The 22,876-nt window shown below is 35.8% G+C and overlaps 1 protein-coding gene and 1 non-coding gene across 3 annotated transcripts in view; both read right to left on the reverse strand.

The window, feature by feature from the left end:
* LOC150100432 (uncharacterized) overlaps positions 1-22,876 on the reverse strand; it is a 123,368-nt gene that overhangs the window by 67,605 nt on the left and 32,887 nt on the right. For both annotated transcript variants that reach the window (XM_090402924.1, XM_090402923.1), the window contains exon 3: positions 12,837-12,903. In XM_090402924.1, the coding sequence (XP_090259050.1) occupies positions 12,837-12,903 (67 nt within the window). The remainder of the gene's footprint in view (positions 1-12,836; positions 12,904-22,876) is intronic.
* On the reverse strand, positions 10,986-11,183 carry LOC150100433 (U2 spliceosomal RNA). Its single transcript, XR_016549319.1, has one exon. It is a non-coding gene; the product is annotated as a U2 spliceosomal RNA (small nuclear RNA).

Genomic DNA, 22,876 nt, shown 5'->3' on the forward strand with positions numbered 1-22,876 from the left:
ATGGCATGCCAGGAAGGGCAGCACATTGTTGAATGCATAATGGAAGTGAATAAATTGTGTTATTTATGCTTGTGTCACTTTTCTCCTTCTTACACATGGAAAAATTACTACATCTACATTCAGTCCATCATACAGCTCCAATGGTGGTGAATTTTGGAACTACATTTTTTTTCTCAGATATTACTTCCACATGACTCACAATGTATTCCTGTAAAGTTTCGCAGCATTTGGATCATTGGGTGGCACTCCACAAGGCCTTAAACAGAGATACTTTAATTGTGATTGCCCTGTATATATAATATATACATACACAGTGTGTCTGTTAAGTAATGAGGCAACAATTATTATATCAAAACAAAGAACTATATTTAGAATTGTCAATTACACAAATTCAAAATAATCTCTCTCCAACTCCACACAATGTTTATATTTGTCATACATATGTTCGAAGGCACTGTGGAAGTCCTGAACAGGAACCTCTTTCAGTCTCTGGGTCACACCACATTGGATGTCCTCAATGTTGCTGAAGCACTCCCCTTACAAGAGACGCTTCATCTTTGGGAAGAGAGAAAAAGTCTATGGGAGCCAAATCTGGTGAATAGGAGAGATGTCCAAAACTGCTTCACAGGCAGTACACAGGTAACAGAAACTAATTGTTGTTGCGGAACAGTTCTTTCCCGACATGTCGCATGTGGGCATACAGACCTTTCTTTACTCCTAAATAATACTGATCATTCACTGTGTCGAATTTGTTTGCAAGAAAACAACATAGGTTCACTGTGTCATTCCCTCAGGATCAAATTTGCAGTGAATAATACCAGCAGCATTGAAAAAAAAACAATGACTACTGTCTTGACACATGATTTTTGCAACCTGACTTTCTTCTGCTGGGGAGAACACCAACTTTCATCACTGGTGACAATTCTTTGCAACACATCATGATCTTGATCAACTGCATGGATGAAATTTTGACAACATACGATCCGGTGCTCTCTCCGTTCCTGTGCCAATGTGTGTGTGTGTGTGTGTGTGTGTGTGTGTGGCACAAACCTCAAACAAATCTTCCTCTTGTGCAAATCTCTTTCTAAGATTAATCTGGTCATTTCCTTATCAACACCAAGCTGTACAGTGAGTAGCCTAGTGGTTATTTGCCTGTCATGGCAAAAATTTCCCAATCTTTCACCACAATTTCATTTGTCTGTGCAGAAACTGGCTGTCCAAAGCATGGTTCATCCTCCAGGGACTCCCTCCCCTCTTTAAATGTTGAAAACCAGCAAAATACCTGTGCATGGCTCAGACAGTCATCGCTGTAAACTTTTTTTAGGTCTTGGTACACTTGTATAGCAGTTTTTCTAATTTGCAGTAAAATTTTATCAGAGTTCTTTGCTCCACGATGCAACTTCTGACACACTCCACTCACTCACACTCTTACTTCAATAGTTGCCACACAAAAACTGCTATGTCACCCGAATCGAAAGTTGCATCTGTGATTACTACACACTCTAGTGGTTAAAATTATAAACATGTTTGTTATTTTATTCAAAGGACTGTCCAGTAAAAAAAAAATCAATCTCATTACTTAATGGGATTATACTAATGTAAGTAATGCATTATACTACAGCATTACTATTCAGGTCAACTCTTTGCCTATTTCTAGGGAAAAGAAAACAAAAGATAATACCCATCAATAAACAAATACCACTGCACATATGTGGAACTACATCAACAGCTCTTGGATACGGCTTAATTTTCTACAATCTTATTATTTTTAAAGTTCTGTTTTATTTGACTGATAACCACTGAGCAAACTGTGTAACCATTTTAATTTTACAGGTAGTTTAAATATAGCATTTTTGTAGTATTTTATCTATTTTCTCAGATATTCTCCTAATGTAAAGACCTTATTGGAATCTTATTTTTGGTATGTTCTTGTGAAGAAAACATTCAATAGGTAATGTTAATTTTTCTTGTTGTAGCCATTGTTTGTGAAAGTTTTACTTATTTCAAATTCAGTTTCAGAGTCTGGAGCAATTGTCAAAGCTCTATTTTTCAGGGTGATAATGACATCTGGTTTTTGTAATTAGATGTTTTAAAGGAACTCAATTACTAAACATATTATTACACTAATCTACCAGGGTCAGATAATTGAAGTATCCTACAAGAAATCAATTGACATGCAGGTTCATTGAAAGGATTAATACATGTAGAATGAGAAAACAGGTATTTAGGCTTAGGTGCTGGTTTACATTCATGTTACATTTTAATGGAATAATTTACAGAACAAAGAGAAATAATTAAACAACAGGTTTAATCGTTTCAATATTTCGTCTCAACAGAGACATCTACAGGAATACAATGTTAAAATTGTAATAACACACATAAAAACACACAAGAAACAATAAATGGAAAAAATAAGAATAGAATAAATTAAGACTAAAGTCCTATGAGGGGCACCCTCTATGGGTGCTGTTGGGTAGCCTTAGATGTTGGTCTGGAGGCCTAAGAATTAAAGTTTTCCAAATTTTGAGAAGTTTAATACAACCATATTTATTAAGATTAGGCTGGTTTTGTAAGGCTGCTACTGATTCTAAAAAGAGTCTTTAAAGTTTGTATTTGCTGCGATGGAGAATAGTGGCTTTCTTCCATCTGTTTCTGCACAATGTAACCAATGCATGATCTTCTAGGCAGATGTTAGCAGATATCCCAGTCTGATCCTAATATGATAAATTGCAACATTTACAACAAGGAACCTTGTAAATACCTGGAATAGAGGGGGGGAGGGGGAAGTGGATCCTTAGGAGAGCAGAGAATGGAAGGCCAGCTTCAAGCAGAGATTATATTTCTTTAAAGTTCTAACTATTTTTTTCTGAAGTTCCCTGGATATAGAGAATAGTACTGGCATTACTGTAGTCTATGCTGAGAGGGATGTGAGATAAGGGCAGATAAGGTAGAAGGGATAGATAATTATCTGTCTACAATATTAAAAAAAAAATCTACAAATTATAATTTGTAGATTTTGGCATTGTAACCATTGAACAGGAAGGTTTGTTGAAAGGGAAGCTTGAGTGGAACACAGGTTGGAGGCTCTGTTGACGATGACAATTTTGATGACCTTATATTGTGGAAAGGGAGATGATGGGAAGGTATATCTATGTATCTACCTGTGTGGGTGGATTTTCTCTAAACTGAGAAAGAAAAGATACCATTGGGCAGATGTATGATTAAAGTATCTAAACAACATTAGATGTCATTTAGCTTAGCAAGTTTAGTTTAGGAAGCTCCATGAAGTATGTAAACTCCGCAAAGACAACAACAAAATGATTACTAGAGCTGCCAAAGGCAATACTACCATTGTGCTCAATTCCAGTGATTATAATAGAAAAATGAATGTTCTTCTCAGAGACTGCACCACTTATAAACCGCTGGATTACGATCCCACTAAGTTTCAGGAAAAAATATTACAAATGTTTCTAAAAAATGGCTGTTAAAAATCTCAAACCTTTTAGTTCCCATCATTTAGGATATAATAATTGCCAAAAATTCATAAACCCAATTTATATATATATATATATATATATATATATATATATATTATTATTATTATTATTATATGGCATCCCAGAGGAATCCAAACACTCATCAAGGGGGGGGGGGGCACCTACTCTACAACTCTCCATTTCCACCACTCAATCCACCAACCAGAATGAACAGTAACTATCATCATCATCTACACCAATGCCATCTACTGATCATCATCACCACCACCACCACCACTAGTATGTATTTTCACAGATAATTACAAACATCCATGCCCATGGCAGGATTCAAATCTGCAGCCTTTTAACTGGAGAGTGGATATGGTAACCACTCGGCCAACCAGGCTAGCTATATATATATATATATATATATATCCATTGTTGTTGTTGTTGTCTTTGCAGAGTTTACATAGTTTGTGGAGCTTCCTAAACTAAACTTCCTAAACATCCAATGTTGTTTAGATACTTTAATCACACATTCATCCCATACATGAGAGGTCGATGGACCTATACTCACATCAGTGCAGTGTGTGGGATGCAGATGAGGACAGAGATAGAAGTTTATTGGTATATTTTTTGAAGAGCTGCAAGTTGTAATTGTTTAGGAATACTTCTTGAGGAAGGCTGTTCCAGATGATAGAAGTGGACAGAATAAAAAAGGATGAATAGAAGCAGGTTCAGTGTGTTTGCACTGTACAGTAAAAGAATGTTGGGCAGCTGCTGCTCTTGTATTAATGGGTGCAACAGAAAGTGGATGAATGAAGGTTGCCAGTTAACTGGAACACTGATCATGGAAGTACCTGCAGAATAAACAGAGTGCTGAAACACTGTGTTTGTGAGATAGAGGTTGAAGTGAGTCTGCAAGAGGGGGATCATATTATGAACCTAATTGCACACCTCTGAATGGTGGCAAGGATTTTAAGGGAGGTTTTAGATGCAGCGCCCCAAACATGTGGGCAGTAGTCTAAACATGGGCAGATTTGGGATTTGTATATTATGAAGAGTTGGTTGGGTGTAAAATATGCTCTTGAATGAAAGAGAATGCCAAGTTTCTTGGATGCTGAGGAAGCTATTGATGTGATGTGATGTGTTTATGCTAGGAGGGACTGGAGGTAAACGTTAGTCCAAACAAAGAGATCTGATTTGTCTGGTAATTCGTGTATTACTGAAAGTAATACACGAATTACTTTCAGTAATACACGAATTACCAGTGTATTACTGAAAGTAATTCGTGTATTACTGAAAGTAATACACGAATTACTTTCAGTAATACACGAATTACTGTATTACTGAAAGTAATTCGTGTATTACTTTCAGTAATACACGAATGTCTTCTGTTGCTACAGGAATACGTTTGTCCTATTCTTATCTTGGGATGTATTTGAAAAGTGCATTTTCAGCTGAGGTGTAGTGTTTTCTGTTGAAAACCTCAGCGCATTACCATTATTAATTAATCTAAACAGAAACATGAATCTGAAACTTACTATAGTGATTAATGTTTCTGTTTTGAATAACCAACTAGCATTTTTAAAACGATGTAGAGACAGCAATTTCATTCAAAACTGCATCAAAAGAAAAGAAAACTTACCTCAATGAAAGCACTACAAATATACCACTGCATGGAGAAATCGTTTCATAGAAAACAAATTCAGGCTCCTAAAGAGAACTTAGTTTATGGTCAAAATCAGGTCATGAATTTAAAATCTGAACTTTCAAGATGTTTGAGCCCAGATATTTGGGATATCCTTGAGAGAATTATGGACAACTTGGTGAATCACGTCCAGGAAACAAAGAATGCAAAACTGATATCCAAATTTCTCCCACTTAAAGATTGACAACATTTGGAAAAATTATGGATATATTTGAATTCCTCCACAGTGTACGATAATAGCCATCGTACACTGTGGAGGAATTCAAATATATCCATATTTGAATTCCTCCACAGTGTACGATGGCTATTATCGTACACTGTGGAGGAATTCAAATATATCCATAATTTTTCCAAATGTTGTCAATCTTTAAGTGGGAGAAATTTGGATATCAGTTTTGCATTCTTTGTTTCCTGGACGTGATTCACCAAGTTGTCCATAATTCTCTCAAGGATATCCCAAATATCTGGGCTCAAACATCTTGAAAGTTCAGATTTTAAATTCATGACCTGATTTTGACCATAAACTAAATAAAGGAATTCAAATATGGATATATTTGAATTCCTCCACAGTGTACGATGGCTATTATCGTACACTGTGGAGGAATTCAAATATATCCATAATTTTTCTTGAAAGAATGCTCTTGAATGAAAGAGAATGCCAAGTTTCTTGGATGCTGAGGAAGCTATTGATGTGATGTGATGTGTTTATGCTAGGAGGGACTGGAGGTAAACGTTAGTCCAAACAAAGAGATCTGATTTGTCTGGTAATTCGTGTATTACTGAAAGTAAGGGTAGATGAGCTGGGATCTCTTTTGCAAGAGAAAAGGCAAGATTGTGTTTTGGTGGCATTGAAACTAATAAGGGGAATACTATCATCTGCAAAGCTATGGATGGGATTAGTGGTTATTGTGTGTAGGTTTATTTATGCACAGGAGAAAGAGAGCAGGTAATAGGACAGAGCCTTGAGGAACTCCAGCATTGATGGTGAAGCTTGAAGAGAGGGAGCCATCTACCATGACTTGCAGAGAACAACCAAAGAGAAAGTTGGCTACCCAATTACAGAGGTAGATGGGAGACCAAAGGATGGCAATTTATTCAATAGCCTTGAAGCCACACACAGTCAAAAGCTTTGGAAATGTCAAGGGCAATAGCACAAGTTTCTCCAAACCTTTCCATGGTACTTGTTCAATTGTGGGTGATGCAAGCTACAAGGTCAACTGAATTGTGGAATCTGTACTGGTGGTCACTGATTAATTGGTGGACCTCTAAGCAGTGGAGGAGTTGGTTATTGATGCCTTTTTCCATTATTTTGAAGAGGACAGAGGTGATGGCAATTGGTCAGTAATTTGATGGTAGACTTCTATCATCCTTTTTTGGAATAGGATGGAATATGAGATTGCTTCCATGCATTAGGATAAGTAACAAATCTGTATAATAAATTATAAAGACTATGTAGGACAAGTGTTAGTTCTGGAGCACAATGTTTAAGAACAATTAGGAAGATGTCATCAGGACCAGAAAACATTTTTGGTATCCAGTTTTTGTCGAAAACTACCGGAGACATATGGTACTTGGATTCCTTGGTCACCAATGCAGGAGTTTCAGGAAAAGAGTGATGCCAGGAGGTCAAAGAGCAGCAATTGTGCCCAATGATCTTAGCAAGCAACCAGAAGGTGTGACTTCCATTTGGTCAGGAGACAAGTGTTTTGCTGTTGGCCTTTACGAAATCAAATTTGGACCTGCTGATGACTGATTTGCATATGTTGCGTTTGGTGTCTCCTGCAGGCCCATCTTTCTTCTTAATAATCCAGCTTTCACATCTATACATCACAACTGGAAATACCATTTCCAGGTAGTGATGTATGGATGTGAAATTGCTCTGACAATTCTAACTTTCGTGGCCTTACACCTCTATCTTTCATAATTCTTGTCAGGTTTAACATAGCTTTTTTTCCCATGACTATCCTTCTTTTAATTTTGTATTAATATTTACCATCCTGTCTGATTCTGGACCCCAGTAAATCATAACTTTCAACAATTTCTGTTGAAATTTATGATTACTCTATTATAAATTCATTTAACCACGTCGCCATCAATATGGATAAAATACATCACTCCTCTACACTTCGTATCCATCGCATATTTCAATGTAATATCAATGGTATTACAATTTTAATATGCACTTTGCATCCATGGTAACTTGGACGTAACCCCTGGCTGGTTGGGTGGTTAAACTGCCAGAAGCCATCATTTTTATTTTGGTGATGTTTAAATTAAGCCCAGCTTGGTTACTTTCTTAACCAATAATTAACCACTCCAGATCTTCCTTAGTTTAGGTAATGAGGAGCGTATCATCTGCATATCTTAAATTATTTATTTTTCTGCCACCAATCTTAATTCCAGCTGGATCTTTGTCTAAATCAACCATTCTCATAACATATTCACTATATATATTAAAAAGGTAGGGCGACAGTATACAACCTAGCTGCACACCTTTTTCCACTCAAACGCTGTCTGTTTCTCCAAAGACTGTTTTTACTGAAGCTTCTTCATTGTCATACAGCTCTCTAATCAAGAGAATTAAATGTTCAGGTATTTCTCATTGATCTCAATACAATGCACAGTCTATTGTGATCCACACAATCAAAAGCTTTCTTATAATCAATTAAACAGATAAATGCTTCCTTCTGAAATTCTCTTGTTCTTTCCATAATCCATCTCATGTTTGCTATTTGGTCTCTAGTTCCTCTACCTCTCCTAAAGCCTGCCTGTTCTTGTGGCATTTCTCTATTCACGTATGGCTCTAACTTTTGTTGGATCACTTTCAGCATAATTTTACTTGCATATGAAATTAAAGCGATGGTTCTATAATTCTCACAATCTCTGGCATTTGATTTTTTGGGGATTGGAATGAATATTGATGTTTTTCAATCTCTAGGTCAGTATATTTTCTTCCAAACCTGTTGACAAATTTCACTGACACACCATGACACACAGCAAAATCTTTAATTTTGCTCTGGCCACACTTCTTATATAAAAAATTCCATTCATTTCAAATCTTTAATTCAGAAGTTAGTTTTCAATAATAATGATATCATGATTAACTTTGATGTTGCCTCCTTATTTACAAATATTCCCCTTTCTGACACTCTAAATTTACTGAAAAATGCTTTTCTCCCCGACATTATTGATCTTCTTAATTTTGCTTTCCATACTAGTTACTTCTCCTGCAAGGGCACCATATATAAACAAACAGAAGGTATTTTCATGGGCTTCCCTCTCACTCCTTCTGACCAATTTCTATATGGAGCATTTTGAAAAACATGCTCTTGATACTTTGATACTGCCAGTCTCAAACCTTCTATTTAGTTAAGCTATATTGATGATGTGCTCTCTATTTGGCAACATGGTTCAGACACATTAGATTCTTTGATTCTTTCTTACTCCACCCAAGAATCCAGTTCACCAGTGGGGGGGGGGAAGACTTTTTAAGATACTCTAATCACACATCTTTCCAATGGTAATGGTACCCTTTCTTTCTAGATTCATACATAAACTTTCCACCATTCCCCTTCTCGACAATATGGAGTCATCAAAATTGCCATTAGCAATACAGCTGCCAACCTCTGTTCCATCCCAGTTTCCCTTACAGTGGAACTTGCCTTTATTCACCAAACCGTCCTGTTCAATAATTACAATGACAAAAAAAAAAATCTCTTTCACCTCCTTACATCCCTCTCAACATAAAGACTACAGTAATGCCATTACCATTCCCTATATGCAGGGAACTTCAGAAAAAAAATTGTTGGAACTTTAAAGAAATATGATCTCTGCATCGCTTTCAAACCTCATTTGAAGCTGGCTTCCATTCTCCACTTCCTCCCCTCTCTATTCCATACCATTTCAAACCTCTGGCCTTACTTGCTTTCAAATAAAAGCAAGTAAGGCCAGACTTCTATGATTCTAAAAATTTAATGTAATGTAGTTCAGATGTTCTTGGATTCAAATCTTAGCAGAACAGCCAGCTTATACAAAATAACAAAGCCAACATGAACAGGGCACTTGAAAAGACACCTGGTAGGGAGAGAGGTGATAATTTGCTCATAGTAAATGGCAGAAAAGAAGACAGATTACGATCTGGTTTGAAAGCTGAGATTCTTTTTATATCAGATTATTATCTGGCTGAGAGATGATAATCGTCAATAATTTTTCTGGATGGTAGTTTCGTTAAACTACAACGTATTACTATTGTAGAACATACAAAATTTACAGTATGGTGTTTACAGTATTACATATAATGCAACCCCGGAGCATTAGTTGCTTCAGCCATAAATAAAAAAAAAAATTAGTATGTTTAATGGGACAACATATATGACCCTAACACCTGGTGTTACAGAAATTATTCTCATTTGCATGAAGACCACCAACAATTCAAGGCATAATCCTCATCTGCTTTCCAATCCCTGGTTCAGCCAAAAGTGTATGAAAGCAGTTGTAGAAAAAAAATTAGCTTACTGCAAGTGGCTCACTTCAAAAACTCCAGCTTCATACTCTGCTTACACCAAAGAATGCAACATAAAGTACTACATAAACTTTCTTTGCATTTGACAAAAGAAAACCAGATCTGAGATCACTAAACAAAGGAAATAATTAGAAAACGCAACAAAAAATATGGCAGGAAAAACATACACTGACATAGCGTGGAAGAAAAAAGAACAAGGGAATTGGCAGGAAATCAATCAGAACACAAAGAATCGGAAGCAACCATAAAGCACACAAAACGACAATATGGGGGGGGGGGATATAAATGCAAACAATAATGAGAGGACATGTAAGTAAAAAAGAGACCAAAAAGAGTACAAAATGATAAAAATTAAAATCTAGAAGTTAAATTTTGAAATTTTATATTAGTTTAATGTCATTTACCTGAAATCTTCATAATGAACCAAGTGGCCAACATACCTGCTCTCCAACCAACAGGTTTGAATCCCACCGTGAGCATGGATGTTTGTGATTGTCTTTAGGTGGCAGATGAATTTCATCACCCAGTGTGAGACCACAACTCCACTTATCATGGAGGCCTTTACTGTCTTGAAAAAGTTCCATGTTTGGTCTCTAGAGCAGTGTTTCCAGACTATGTAAAAATAAATAAAAAAATTACAAATTTGTGTTTTGTTCCCGCCCACAAATAACCTTTTGTGAGTGGGAACCACATTAAAAACACACACACACACACACACACACGTGTATATATATATATATATATATATTCGTTAATTAACCTACATTAGTCAGCCTAAACGGAAGAGAAAAGTGATTGGCATAGTTTATGTGAATAAGTTAGCTTCTTAATCAAACAGACCTAATGTCCAACATTAGGTCTCTGTTTCAATCAGGAGGTTGGCTTGTTCATAAGAGCTGTGCTAATCCCTGTCCATAAGCTAACTAATGCAGACTAGTAATTCATCCCTTCTCTCTTACTAATCTGAGGTGTACTGATTATAAGGTTGGTTGATTGATGAAGGTTTCAGGTTATTTTTAATTTTAACAGAACACTTAATTTAAGCTAATGTAACATTTTAAATTTTAAATGTTAATTTTGGATTTTCATTTTTATATTATTTCTTTTAGCAAGATCCGAGAACTTGTGGTACGCGTTGATTAGCTGCCCTTCATGTTGGAGGAAGCAGGCTCGACCCGGGTCCTAAAGTTCAACCCAGGTGGAAGCCTGCAGCTTTTAAAGTGACTCTGATCTGTAGAGGTACCGGTGCAATTAACATGCCTTCTTTTTGATTTGAGTATAATGAGCTGACCCTGGAGGTAGTGCAATACCAGAGCAACTCGTGGCAGAGATGGAGCAAGCTCCAAGCACTCCGCCGACTTCCAAAAATCAGTTTAACATCTTGGGCCCCCTATGAGACCCATATCAGATATCAAGCTGGTCTGATAAGAACAGATACTACACTTTGATCTTAGCCAAAAGGCCGAGAAGCAATAATGACCATTGGTCCGAAAAAAGGGGATCGTCGCCGGGGATGACCGCACGTTGGTGGTGTGGTCTGCTTCTTTGAGGAAACACCTCCAGAAGACGGTTTTTTCATTGCTGTGATCAGTAGAGGAATCGGGCTCGACCAGGGTCCTAAAGTTGCACCCATTGCGTGGAAGCCTGCGGCTTCTAAAGTGACTCTGATCTGTAGAGGTAGTGATGCAAGCGAAGCCCTTCTAATCAGAAGCCATTCATTCATGAACAATATCTATAGCAAAACCCAACTTGGTGGACACCAACTCAACCCTCATGACACTTCCCGTCCAGTAGAGGAATCGGGTCCTAAATCTCCCCATGCGTTTTTCAATTCAAATGCTCTCTGATCAGTAGAGGAAACGTGCTTGACAACGGTGGTGCAATAGAGGTCCATGCAACATGCATCGTGGTGGTGCAATAGAGGTCCTTATTACAATTACACTGTATTACACTATAGCAAAGTGGCTTCTTTTGTCGCTCTGATTTTGATGACGTGGTGGTGCAATACAGGTCCTTATTAGAAGCCATTTGTGAATGAACAGATATTATACTATAGCAAAGCGGTGGTGCAATAGAGGTCCTTCTTATTAGACATGGGACCCATGCAATACAAGCCCTTCTTATTAGACATGGGGGGTGTATGGTGCAATAGAGGTCCTTCTTATCAGACATGGGGGTGAATTGTGCAATAGTCGTCCTTCTTATTAGACATGGGACCATGCATTACAAGCCCTTCTTATTAGACATGGGGGGTGTATGGTGCAATAGAGGTCCTTCTTATCAGACAAGGGGGTGAAGTGTGCAATAGTGGTCCTTCTTATTAGACATGGGACCCATGCAATACAAGCTCTTCTTATTAGACGTGGGGGTGTATGGTGCAATAGAGGTCCTTCTTATTAGACATGGGGTGAATGGTGCAATAGTGGTCCTTCTTATTAGACATGGGACCCATGCAATACAAGTTCTTCTTTCTCATTAGTCCTTTTGTGCTAATTTGGTCTTTATTCTCATTTACTGTCATTTTGTGTGTTTTATGCACAGTTCCTGCCATTTTGTGTTTTGTCATCAATGCATGATTTCCTGCCATTTTCTTTGTTCTATTTCTCACCATTTCAAAAGTATTGTATTCAACTTTAATGATGCAGTGCTTAGGATGCAGATGAGTAGAAATGATATGGTGATGAATCACAATGTACACTCTTCAATAAAATAAATACATTTGATGTGATGGTTGCCAGAAAACCATTATTTACTGGAGTGTAATGCTCCAATTGATAAGGAAGTACTGTATTATGGTATAGTAATGTCTCATGGTCTGAATTCTGGGCATATTGCAAGGGCTGTAACAAAATGGAATGAAGAAATGGCATTGCAAAATCTTGATTGGCCAGAATGGAACAGAGTTCTAATTCAAATAAGAATAGTGGCTGACTGGTCCAATATAATGTACTCAGGTGTAGGAATATTTTGTGCAATACAATGTAGGCATAAAATGAAGTGTAAATATAGAAAAGTTTTAATAAATCACAGGGCAATGTATCAAAAAAAATATAATAATAATATTTCATAAAATAAACAGAATAATGACATAAAAATAATTACTATCCATTTAAGAATTGAGGCTCACCTGGTAAAACTGCAGGTGTCTGTGTTTGGACATTTCCCCTTTGCAAATTTGTAAGAACAGTAGAAGGCTAAAATATTACAAAACTAAAAATAAACTTCCAAGGTTAAACCATTCATTGTGAAAAACAAAAATACTTATTTTCATTGAATATTTAAGAGTTACCATATATACTCATGTACAAGGCAACTGGGTTTACGAGACAACCTCCCAAAAAAATATTTATTTTAGGTTACACTTGCCAATGACTGTCTTGTCTTATGCATTACTTTAATATAACATAGGCAAAGAAATCACAGCAGGTATTTTCTTCACTGTAATTTATGAAAGATCTCTTCTGTATAAGATGATTTGTAAAATTGTTTGCTATGTTAATACCAGTCTTCATTTTTTTTCATGTACTGTAAGTCATGTGATCATGCCAGCAAGGTTTCATTAGGATGTAAATGAAAAATCTACATGCCTACCATACCATACACATCTATTAAATAGAAATGTTTATATACAAAATATATTAATATATACACTAATATATCAGTATGTGAATAATTAACCTAATATAAAATCAAAAGCTTATCAGAACACAGTACATGCATCTAATATAATGCTACAGAGTACATTACAGGAGCTATAGGATTGCTTGATGATGTTTTCCCATCACCAAATTCAAAGGTTCAGATTTTATATTTGGAGTGAAAGATGACCTCTAGTTTCAGAAACTTTTTTACTTAACTTAAATATAGTAATTTAAATTTGAAAATTCAGTTCATAAGCTAATCAAGTTTGTATGAACTTAATCAGTGTTTTCCAAACCGTGCAGCATGTACTAGTAGGGATAATAAAGTTAGGATGAGGGAAACTGTCTTTTGAGTTTTTTTTTTTTTTTTTTTTTTTAATTCAATCAAAAATTAGAGTGTCCAGAAGCTTTGTTAATTTCTGAAGTAACCCCTTTTTGTACAGTTACACAGGCACCTAAATTAAAGAAATAAATGAAATCCTAAAAACAGAAATATCAATCAAGTGATTACCCCTATAGGACTCATGTTAGGACTGCAAATGCTGGATAAGTTCATAAAATAGCCTTTCAAGGCTCTTCTTAAACAACAGAATACACAGTGAATGGTTATAAAGAAGCACAAATTCATACTAACAGGAAACAAATTAAGCAGCGAAACTCAGCAACTCTGCATGTGGATAAAAATTCTAAGTTTATTTTATCTATACTGGTATCGTTGATACTAGTATAATCTTAAGAAACATCAGCATCATCATCAAATTGCAGATAATTACATTCACAGATGCACAGAATACTATGATAGTACAACATGAAAAGTTTACATTATTAATAACTTTATATTAATAATTTTCCTCCAAATTAGTCTTATCTGTCAGGACTCCAATATTGTCAGATCATACATTTCAGTCTGCAAAGGCACTTCTGTCAACCTGGTTGGCTGAGTGGTTAGTGTATCTGGTCTCCAGCCAAGCAGCTGAGGGTTTGAATCCCACTATGGGCATGGATGTTTGTGACTATCCACTAACTCTGTGTGGAAAGGGCATCCATGACACTACCACTTTTTCTAGCAAAAGACTTCACTCCCAAAAACCTGATGAGGTACAAGAGTGACCACACAGCATCACACTGACATCACATGTGAATAACTAATCTAAAGGCACTTCTAAATACATCAATCCACCTAGATCTTGAGTTTCCTTGCAGTCTTTTTCCTGACATAAAACATAAACATCTTTAGCTAATCTTTCCTATCCCATTCTTTTTTTACTCACAATACCACCTATAGAGCTGTCCAAATATTCCTCAATACTAACAATGTCAAGTTCCTTACTAATATCTGTTTTCAATATGATTTTATCATTGATGCCATTTGTTCACTCCCTAATTTTTCTCATAACTCTCATTATTTGTGGTCTCTATCTAGTCTTTGATCAACTGTTTTATTTCTAACCCAGCTGTCAGATCCATAAATAAAAATTAGTTTCATTGCCACCTTATATACAGCTACTTCAGTGTTTTGACTAATTTTTCTCTTATTCTATATCAATTTATGCAGCTGACTTCTACCATACCAACTTTGCTTATTTTGTGGTCTGTTACCCGATTTAATTTGACATTATCACTAAAAGGAAAGCCTAAATAGATAAAATGTTTTGCTTGCTCTATAGGATCTCCAATCAGGATTCAGCTGTCATTTCAATGTTTTCAACCTTCCTTCCTTTTATATTTTTATTGTTGTTTTTCCTTTACTGATTTTCATACCAAATTTACTACAGCAGTTATCCATTTTAATTAAGGAATCTTTCAGACCTATATAAAATTTATTTAAGAGTATAATATCATCTGCATAAAGTAAAGAGTTGAGTTGAATATCTCCACTTTTGATATCTGCCCCAATCCCATTTTCCTTTATAATGTGATCCATATAGATGATGAACAGTAGTGAAGATAATATGCACCATTCTCTCACACACCAGATTTTACAATTGAAATATAGAATATGTGATGCTCAATATAATGTCCCATATACACAACATAAATTAAAGATGCCAAGAAATTATATTCTTGGTTTAATCCTTTATCCAAGTGTAAACAAAGTTTGTCCCTAAAGTATTTTCAGTACAGGGCAACTCATATATAGAAGCTAATGACTTCACAACACTGGCTTTAGTATCCCACAGTGCATAGCATTATGGGAAGGGATACGGGGACACTTGGATAAAAGATTAAACCAAGAATATAATTTCTTGGCATCTTTAATTTATAGTATAACCAAGTGGAAAAACTTCCAACAACATTTACACAACATGTCCTGTTTTCAACAGCTTTTCTCTTTGCACCTTGTCACATTGCTTCTCCAGATCTACTAAACTTAAATACAGATTCTTGTTATATTTCCATGATTTCTCAACAACTCCATTTGTCTTAAAGTATGATCCTGATAACCTCTATTTGGCCTGAACCCAGCTTGTTCTTATCCAAGTTACTCTTCCACAATTTTTCTTACGCTCTTCTACCTGCACTCAGTAGGGAAATTCCTAATTCTCACATTTAGCTTTCTTTCCTTTTTTATGGATGAATACGATGAGAGCTCTACTTCAATCATCTGGAATTCAACTTTTATTAATGTAGTGCAGGCATTGAAAATGTTTTATATCTTCATATTTCAGGTTATCATCTACTCCGGATGTCTTTCCACATTTCAGGTCCCAATGTCTTAAGTACAGGTAACCCTCGTATAACGCGGTACTTATACAATGTGATTTCGATATGATGCAGTCTACAAATTGTAGTAATCCTTGTTCAACCGGTACTTATACAATGCTGTTTCGATATAACACCATTTACAAATTGTAGTAACCTTTATCTTTTCATATATTTCTCACCGCACGAATTAAAATTCAAATTTCATCTTCATTAAATTTGTGTCTGCTCGTATCGCGGATGTAGTTATAAGTATCGAATTTATATTAGGGGAAATACCCTTTAGCATGCATGTACATCAATTGTGGACTGTATAAAGTGCTTATGGTTAAAAATTGTCTTCGTTTTCTGCCAGGAAAGGGCATTAACAATCAGAAGTGTGTTAATCTCAAGCTGAGCACTTTATTTTCTGGTGAGTTACACACAATATGTAATGCTTTTTTATGTAAAAAATTTATTTTTATAGTAATAGCCACTTAGAGGGCTTTTGCGATATGGTTAAAAATGAAATTAGTGAATTAATTGATGACGAAACAGATTTAAACGAGGAGGAACTGGTACAATTAATAGATGATGTCGAACCAAATGGCAGGGAAAGTTCTGCCAAAGATTTTGATTGTGATGAATCCGTTAAAGAATTCAGTTTAAAGAAATTAGCAGAAGGATTGGACTTGACAAGAAAGTTAGGAAGTTATTTTATGAATAATGATCCCTGAATGGAGCATTCCGGAAAATTCATGAGACAATTGGATATTTATTTATCTCCGCATTATGAACTTAATAAAAAAATTGCAGCATAGTGGTACACAAGGTCATATTACTGACTTCTTGATAACTAAACCAGCTGAAGTATGCAATGAGAATGATACAAATGATGTCCAAGAGATTTCAAGTGATGACGATGTCCGGCCACTCGTAGATAAAGAACATCTACGAAATGTTATTTCTGAAGACAGCGATGACAATTAAAACATGCACTTTATTTTATTTTGTCTAAAACATTTATGCATTATGTGTGATGAAGTTTATTTAAAATTTGTAATTTTATAAGTACAGGTAACCCTCGTATAACGCGATACTCAATGTCTTAAGTACAGGTAAGTACTTAAGACATTGTATTGGTTTCATAGTTTATATGTTTTCTTAACTTACATGAATTACCTGAATTAAATAAAAAAATATTTTTTTTGTTGGGTATGTCATTGTTTATATAATTTAAAAAAAAACAATTTCGGAACATAGCCCTACTTTTTCTATGTGATCTAAGTCTCGCATAACGCGATTTATATAAAGCGGCATTTCTATGGAACTTAACATCCGTATTATACAAAGATCACCTGTACTGATGCATAGTCCTCATTACATTCCTCTTGAATATTTTATACCACTGTTCTGTCAATGCTTGTTTCAATTAACAAACAATCTTATCAGAGTAATTACTCCAGGAATCTTGAGTAGAAAGGCCATGTTTGTTTTCTGGAAGAGAATTTCAAGAAGCAATGCATCTCTCTATTGCATCCCAAACATGTTCTATAGGGATGAGATCTAGGGAGCGTGCTGGTCACTTGATTTGATTAATATCATTGGTCTTCAGAAGTATCTCCACTACTCACGTACAATGTGGTGTGGCACTGTCATCCATAAAAATGAAAAGATATTTGTTGCCTACAGCATCACAGAATAATCGAACATGACATTGAAGAACTTCATTGCAATATTGTTCACCAGTCACAGTCCCTTTTTCCAGCACCCAGCACTTGTAGCTTGGTGCATCCAGTAAGCATAATGCTTCCCACACACCATGACCCCAGTACACCGTATCTATCCCTTTCAAGAACATTCTCACGATGGTATAGCAGTACGACTTTCACACCAGATCAAGTGTTGTCTAGAATTGGAGGAAAAACTAAAATGACTCTCATCTGTAAAGAGTACATTAGACTACTGGTATCTTGTCCAAATTTTATGGATACAACGCCATTGAAAATTTCCTCTACGATGAGCTGTAGATAAAGGAATACAAACCACAGGCCTTTGGGCATAGAGACCTACTTGTCACAGACGTCTTGCCATAGTTTGTTAAGATATCTGCGTACCTATGCTTGAATGGAGCCTACTTGCAAGTGACCCGCTGTGGTGCATCCATTACATTTTGCTGTTATAACCAAAAACCTGTCATTGTGCTATGTGGTAGAGCGAGGGAGACCTCTTAGAAAATGCCTGGAACACATTCCATTGGTTTGAAACATTGCCCACAGCCTAGATACAATGCTATGTGAGATTCTAAACTCTCTGGCAATATCAGTAATTCTGCAGCCTTCTTCAAGCTTTCCAATAATTCTTCCCCATAGAAATCATCTAGATGATGTCTTTGAGACATTACAAGACATCTAAGTTTGCAACTTTATAAATAAATTGCCTACTCCCTATTTATAAATAGGGAGTAGGCAAGTCCTTTAAACCCTACCCAGCTTTTGGAGACTGAGTGGACAGTTCAATTTCCACCAGTAGCCAATCAGAGATAGCTGGCCCATGTCTATCCCTAATTATAAGCATCCACCGAATGAAGAGACCGGCAAACAATTGCTGCCATCTCTTAGTACCTAACCCTAACAGGATATGTTACTGTCTGAAATAATGTGGAGGTCTACAGTCGATTTTCTTCAGTTGATGGAATGAAAAACCTGAATTTCAGGGAAAAATATGCACTTGTCCTTGCCAGAGATCGACTCACTCAGGAACCAGTCGAAGAAAGGCTTAGAAAAAGTTCCTCTAGTCAGCGACTAGACTCGAACTATAATTCTGTCTTTGTGTGACCAAGCGCAGAGAATGAAGTGCCTCTTCCACTGAGCTACACATTGAAAGTAAAATCAGTAGAAGGAGAGTCATTCCTGGAAATTATATAAGAGTGTGGTTAACAAGGGTTTTAGGACTAGATTTTTTGCTTGGAAGATGGTGAATGGGTAGACTGCATTGCCAGAGGTGGTTGTGATTGCTTTGTCTGTGAATGAGTTTAAGAAGAGGTATGATTGATGGGTATTGTTGTGTTGTGTGTATTGAAAAGTTCTGCAGGAATAAAAAAAAAACACCCAAATTTAAACAGGTGAATTCTATTTTTGATACTGGAAGAAGAATAATTAAAGTGAATACACTTTAAAAACAATAGAAAATATGTGTTTAAAATTCTAATTGAAGCACTCATTCAAGTTTCAAAATTGTGATTACAGAAGCTACAATTTTGTTGGAAAAACAGGAGATCTACTTTATAGCTCTAAAATAAAATTAATAAAATGTTATTTCCAAATACAGAAAATAATTTGCAAAAATGAATTCAGCTATCGTATCAGAAATATCACAAAACCTAGTCAAAAAATATTCATTAATGTATCATCACAACATATTGTTCTTTAATATATATTCATTAATCACATGAAAAATTAATATTAGATGTTATTAAACAAAGTCTACTCTCCTACATTCATATTCTTAAGAGATACAAATTACATGAATATTATTACTGTTGTGCTGTTCAAGAAGAACCACATTGTACTACAATCGTCATCTTAAACATGGAAAAACTTTCAATATAGATTCAAAATGGGCCAATAAATGTTAAGTTTCTCTCAGGTAGTACCTATTTTTATTATCTCTCTATAGAAATCTCCTCTCTCAAATCAAGGATAGATTGAGATCTCTGAGAAAGAATATTTAATATGGATAAAGATCTTTGATATGTGTCTACCATTTATCAAAGTTAGATCGTAGACATTTTTTTTTTCTTTTAATCAATTGTATATCAAGTGATCCCTTCGGCATAATTCAAAAATTTGAATGTGTTCTAACTTTCTATTCGAAATTATCAATTATACAAATTGCCACAAGCTGATTCATCTGAATTTGTGGTTGTAATCTTCAGAAATAGTGTTTGTCCTTAGATTTTGAACACCAATATATGTGTGCACATCAGGCCTACAAGTAAATATGGACAAATCAAAAATAATGCATAGCAAAAATATTCCAGAATGAAAATAAATCAAAAACAGATTGAAATAGTGAATTCAAATAAATATCTAGACCAAATCATTACAAATGACCACAAACTTGATGATGAAATTTCAACTAGAATAACAACAGGATGGAAAGTTTTAATCATTATAGCAGGGTGTGGACAGACTTATGTGTTCGTCGAACATGTTGTTTATTATTTTAACGGTATAATAGAACACAGAAACTAAGTAAATAATTAATTTATTAACTTGATGCTGATATTTCGCTGGTGTTATAACCAGCATCTTCAGAGCACAAAAACACTGTTTGTCACAATACGCGAGACTAAAACAACATGGTGTACTTAAACAAAATTGTAGCAGCAACACAAAGACTAGAGTCCTGATTTTGGCACCCTCTATCTGGAAAAAAAAAAAAAAAAAGCTATCATATATTACTAGAGTCCTAGAAAAGTGCTAGTTTTTTCTTAATATGACTGTCTCCCAGATCTTCGGCAAGTTAATACAGCCATATTAGTTGAGATTTGGAGTGTGTTTTAGGGCTTCTGTCACCGCTAAGAACAATCTCTCTGATTTATACGGGTTTCTGTGTAATACTTTTGTGTTTTTCCAGTTGATCCTGTGTGCAGGGGTATCCAGAGCATGGTCTGCTAGGCCCGACTTCCCATAATGATAATTCCGGACGTATCTTTTATGTTAGCTGATGCGGATGTTCACAGTTCTTCCTGTTTGACCGTAGTAGGCTTGATTGCATGAGCAGGGTACTTGGTAGACTCCTGGATGTGATAAAGGAGGAATGGTGTCCTTGGGTGAGCGGATGAGGGTGGCTAATTTGCTACATGGTCTGAATGTAGTGCGTAGTTTATGTTTATTGAGAATTCTTGAGATCTTTTCGGATGTGCCTTTAATGTAAGGGATGGTGACTGTTTTGTTGTAGTTCTCTGTGGTGGATGGTGGGAGGGGTTTCTTAGGAGTGTTTAGTATTTTGTTTATTTTATGTGGATTGTAGCCATTGGCCAAGAAGGTGTGGCATAAGTGAGTCAGTTCAGCAGTAAGAGCCTTGTCATTGGAACAGATTGCTCTCGCTCTATGGGTTAGCGTTTTTAATATGCCATATTTTTGAGAAGGATGATGGTGTGATTGTTTGTGTAAGTATCTGCCTGTATGTGTGGGTTTTCTAAAAACTGAAAATGATAAGGAACCATCTGGGAGACGTGTGATGAGTGTATCCAGGAAGGGGAGACAGTTGTTGGCTTCCAGTTCCATAGTAAAGTGGATTTTTGGATGTTGGCTATTTAAATGTGCTAAGAATGTTTTCAATGTCTCAGGGCCATGTGGCCAAATAGCAAGCACATCATCAACATAGCGTAGCCAAAGTGTTGGTTTGACAGTGGCTGTATTGATTGCTTGCTTTTCCAGGTGTTCTATGTAAAAGTTGGCTGATATATTTGAACTATTCAAATTCACAATACATGCAGGCTATTTCACTCACCCAAGGACAGCATTCCTCCTTTATCACATCCAGGAGTCTACCAAGTACCCTGCTCATGCAATCAAGCCTACTACGGTCAAACAGGAAGAACTGTGAACATCCGCATCAGCGAACATAAAAGATATGTCCGGAATTATCATTATGGGAAGTCGGGCCTAGCAGACCATGCTCTGGATACCCCTGCACACAGGATCAACTGGAAAAACACAAAAGTACTACACAGAAACCCGTATAAATCAGAGAGATTGTTCTTAGAGGCGCCCTAAAACACACTCCAAATCTCAACTAATATTGTCGTGACGGACCTTTTCTGTCGTGTTCTAAATCTATCTAGTTTCAAGTCACTTTTATGAATAATACAACTAATTACGAAATGATCACCGATCCAAAAGTAGGGAAATTTATATTTATACTGCGCCACCCTATTCTTAGATTAGTCTATATAAATAGTAGGATCAGTTCTAAATTAAGTTAGCAGTCATCTCATTAGGCCGAATCATCTATTATCATTTTTTACTTGGGGTTCCCGTAAGATTCGAATGTTTATGAATGGTGCAATAATAAGGAATTCAGGCAAACACAATATCTAGATCAACAAAATAAAACATTTAATATGTGATATGGTTAACAAATACAAGAACTCTATTTTAAAATGGAACTATACAATTAACTTAACACATCTTCTTAGGTCACTGTTGCTAATTCAATGTTCTAACTTTCATATACTATTCACAGTCTCAAAAACACAAATCTTCTTATCTCAAGTTAATATAACAATTTCACATTTTATTCAGTCTTCACAAATCTATCAGCTCAATGTTTATATTCACAGCAGGCAATAAACTACGTAAGCTTTATTCCAAGCAAATATATTCCCGGACCTTGAGCATCGGAGATATATTACAGTTAATGCTAGAATAGAGAAACTCATACAACTACTCTTACCAGACAAATTCTTCAATACATCAAATTATTGAGAGAGCACTTATGAATTAACTTAATTAACATTAGCGGAACACACATAACAAATATTCTCCATAGTTTAAACTGTATTACTGTAAGTCGCACTTCACTATTCCAAACAACAGTAATTAGGTACTAATATCTTTTCCTGCTCACTTTTCTCCAAGTAATCAATATAACCTTTTCCTAGGGCAACATAGAATTTAATCGTAATCCAGATTAACTCGAACTAATCAGAAATTTCGCATTGACTGTCCAGTTTCCTTTTATCTGAATACGGCATCAACCTTTCTTCATAACAACAGCAGATTTCACTTATAACATTAAACTTTATGTTTCACTACTTATAGGTTCACTTCCG

Source organism: Typopeltis vanoorti, chromosome 13 (genome assembly GCF_054136105.1).
Source record: "Typopeltis vanoorti isolate ZY-2024b chromosome 13, IOZ_Tvanoo_1.0, whole genome shotgun sequence".
Lineage (NCBI taxonomy): Eukaryota > Metazoa > Arthropoda > Arachnida > Uropygi > Thelyphonidae > Typopeltis > Typopeltis vanoorti.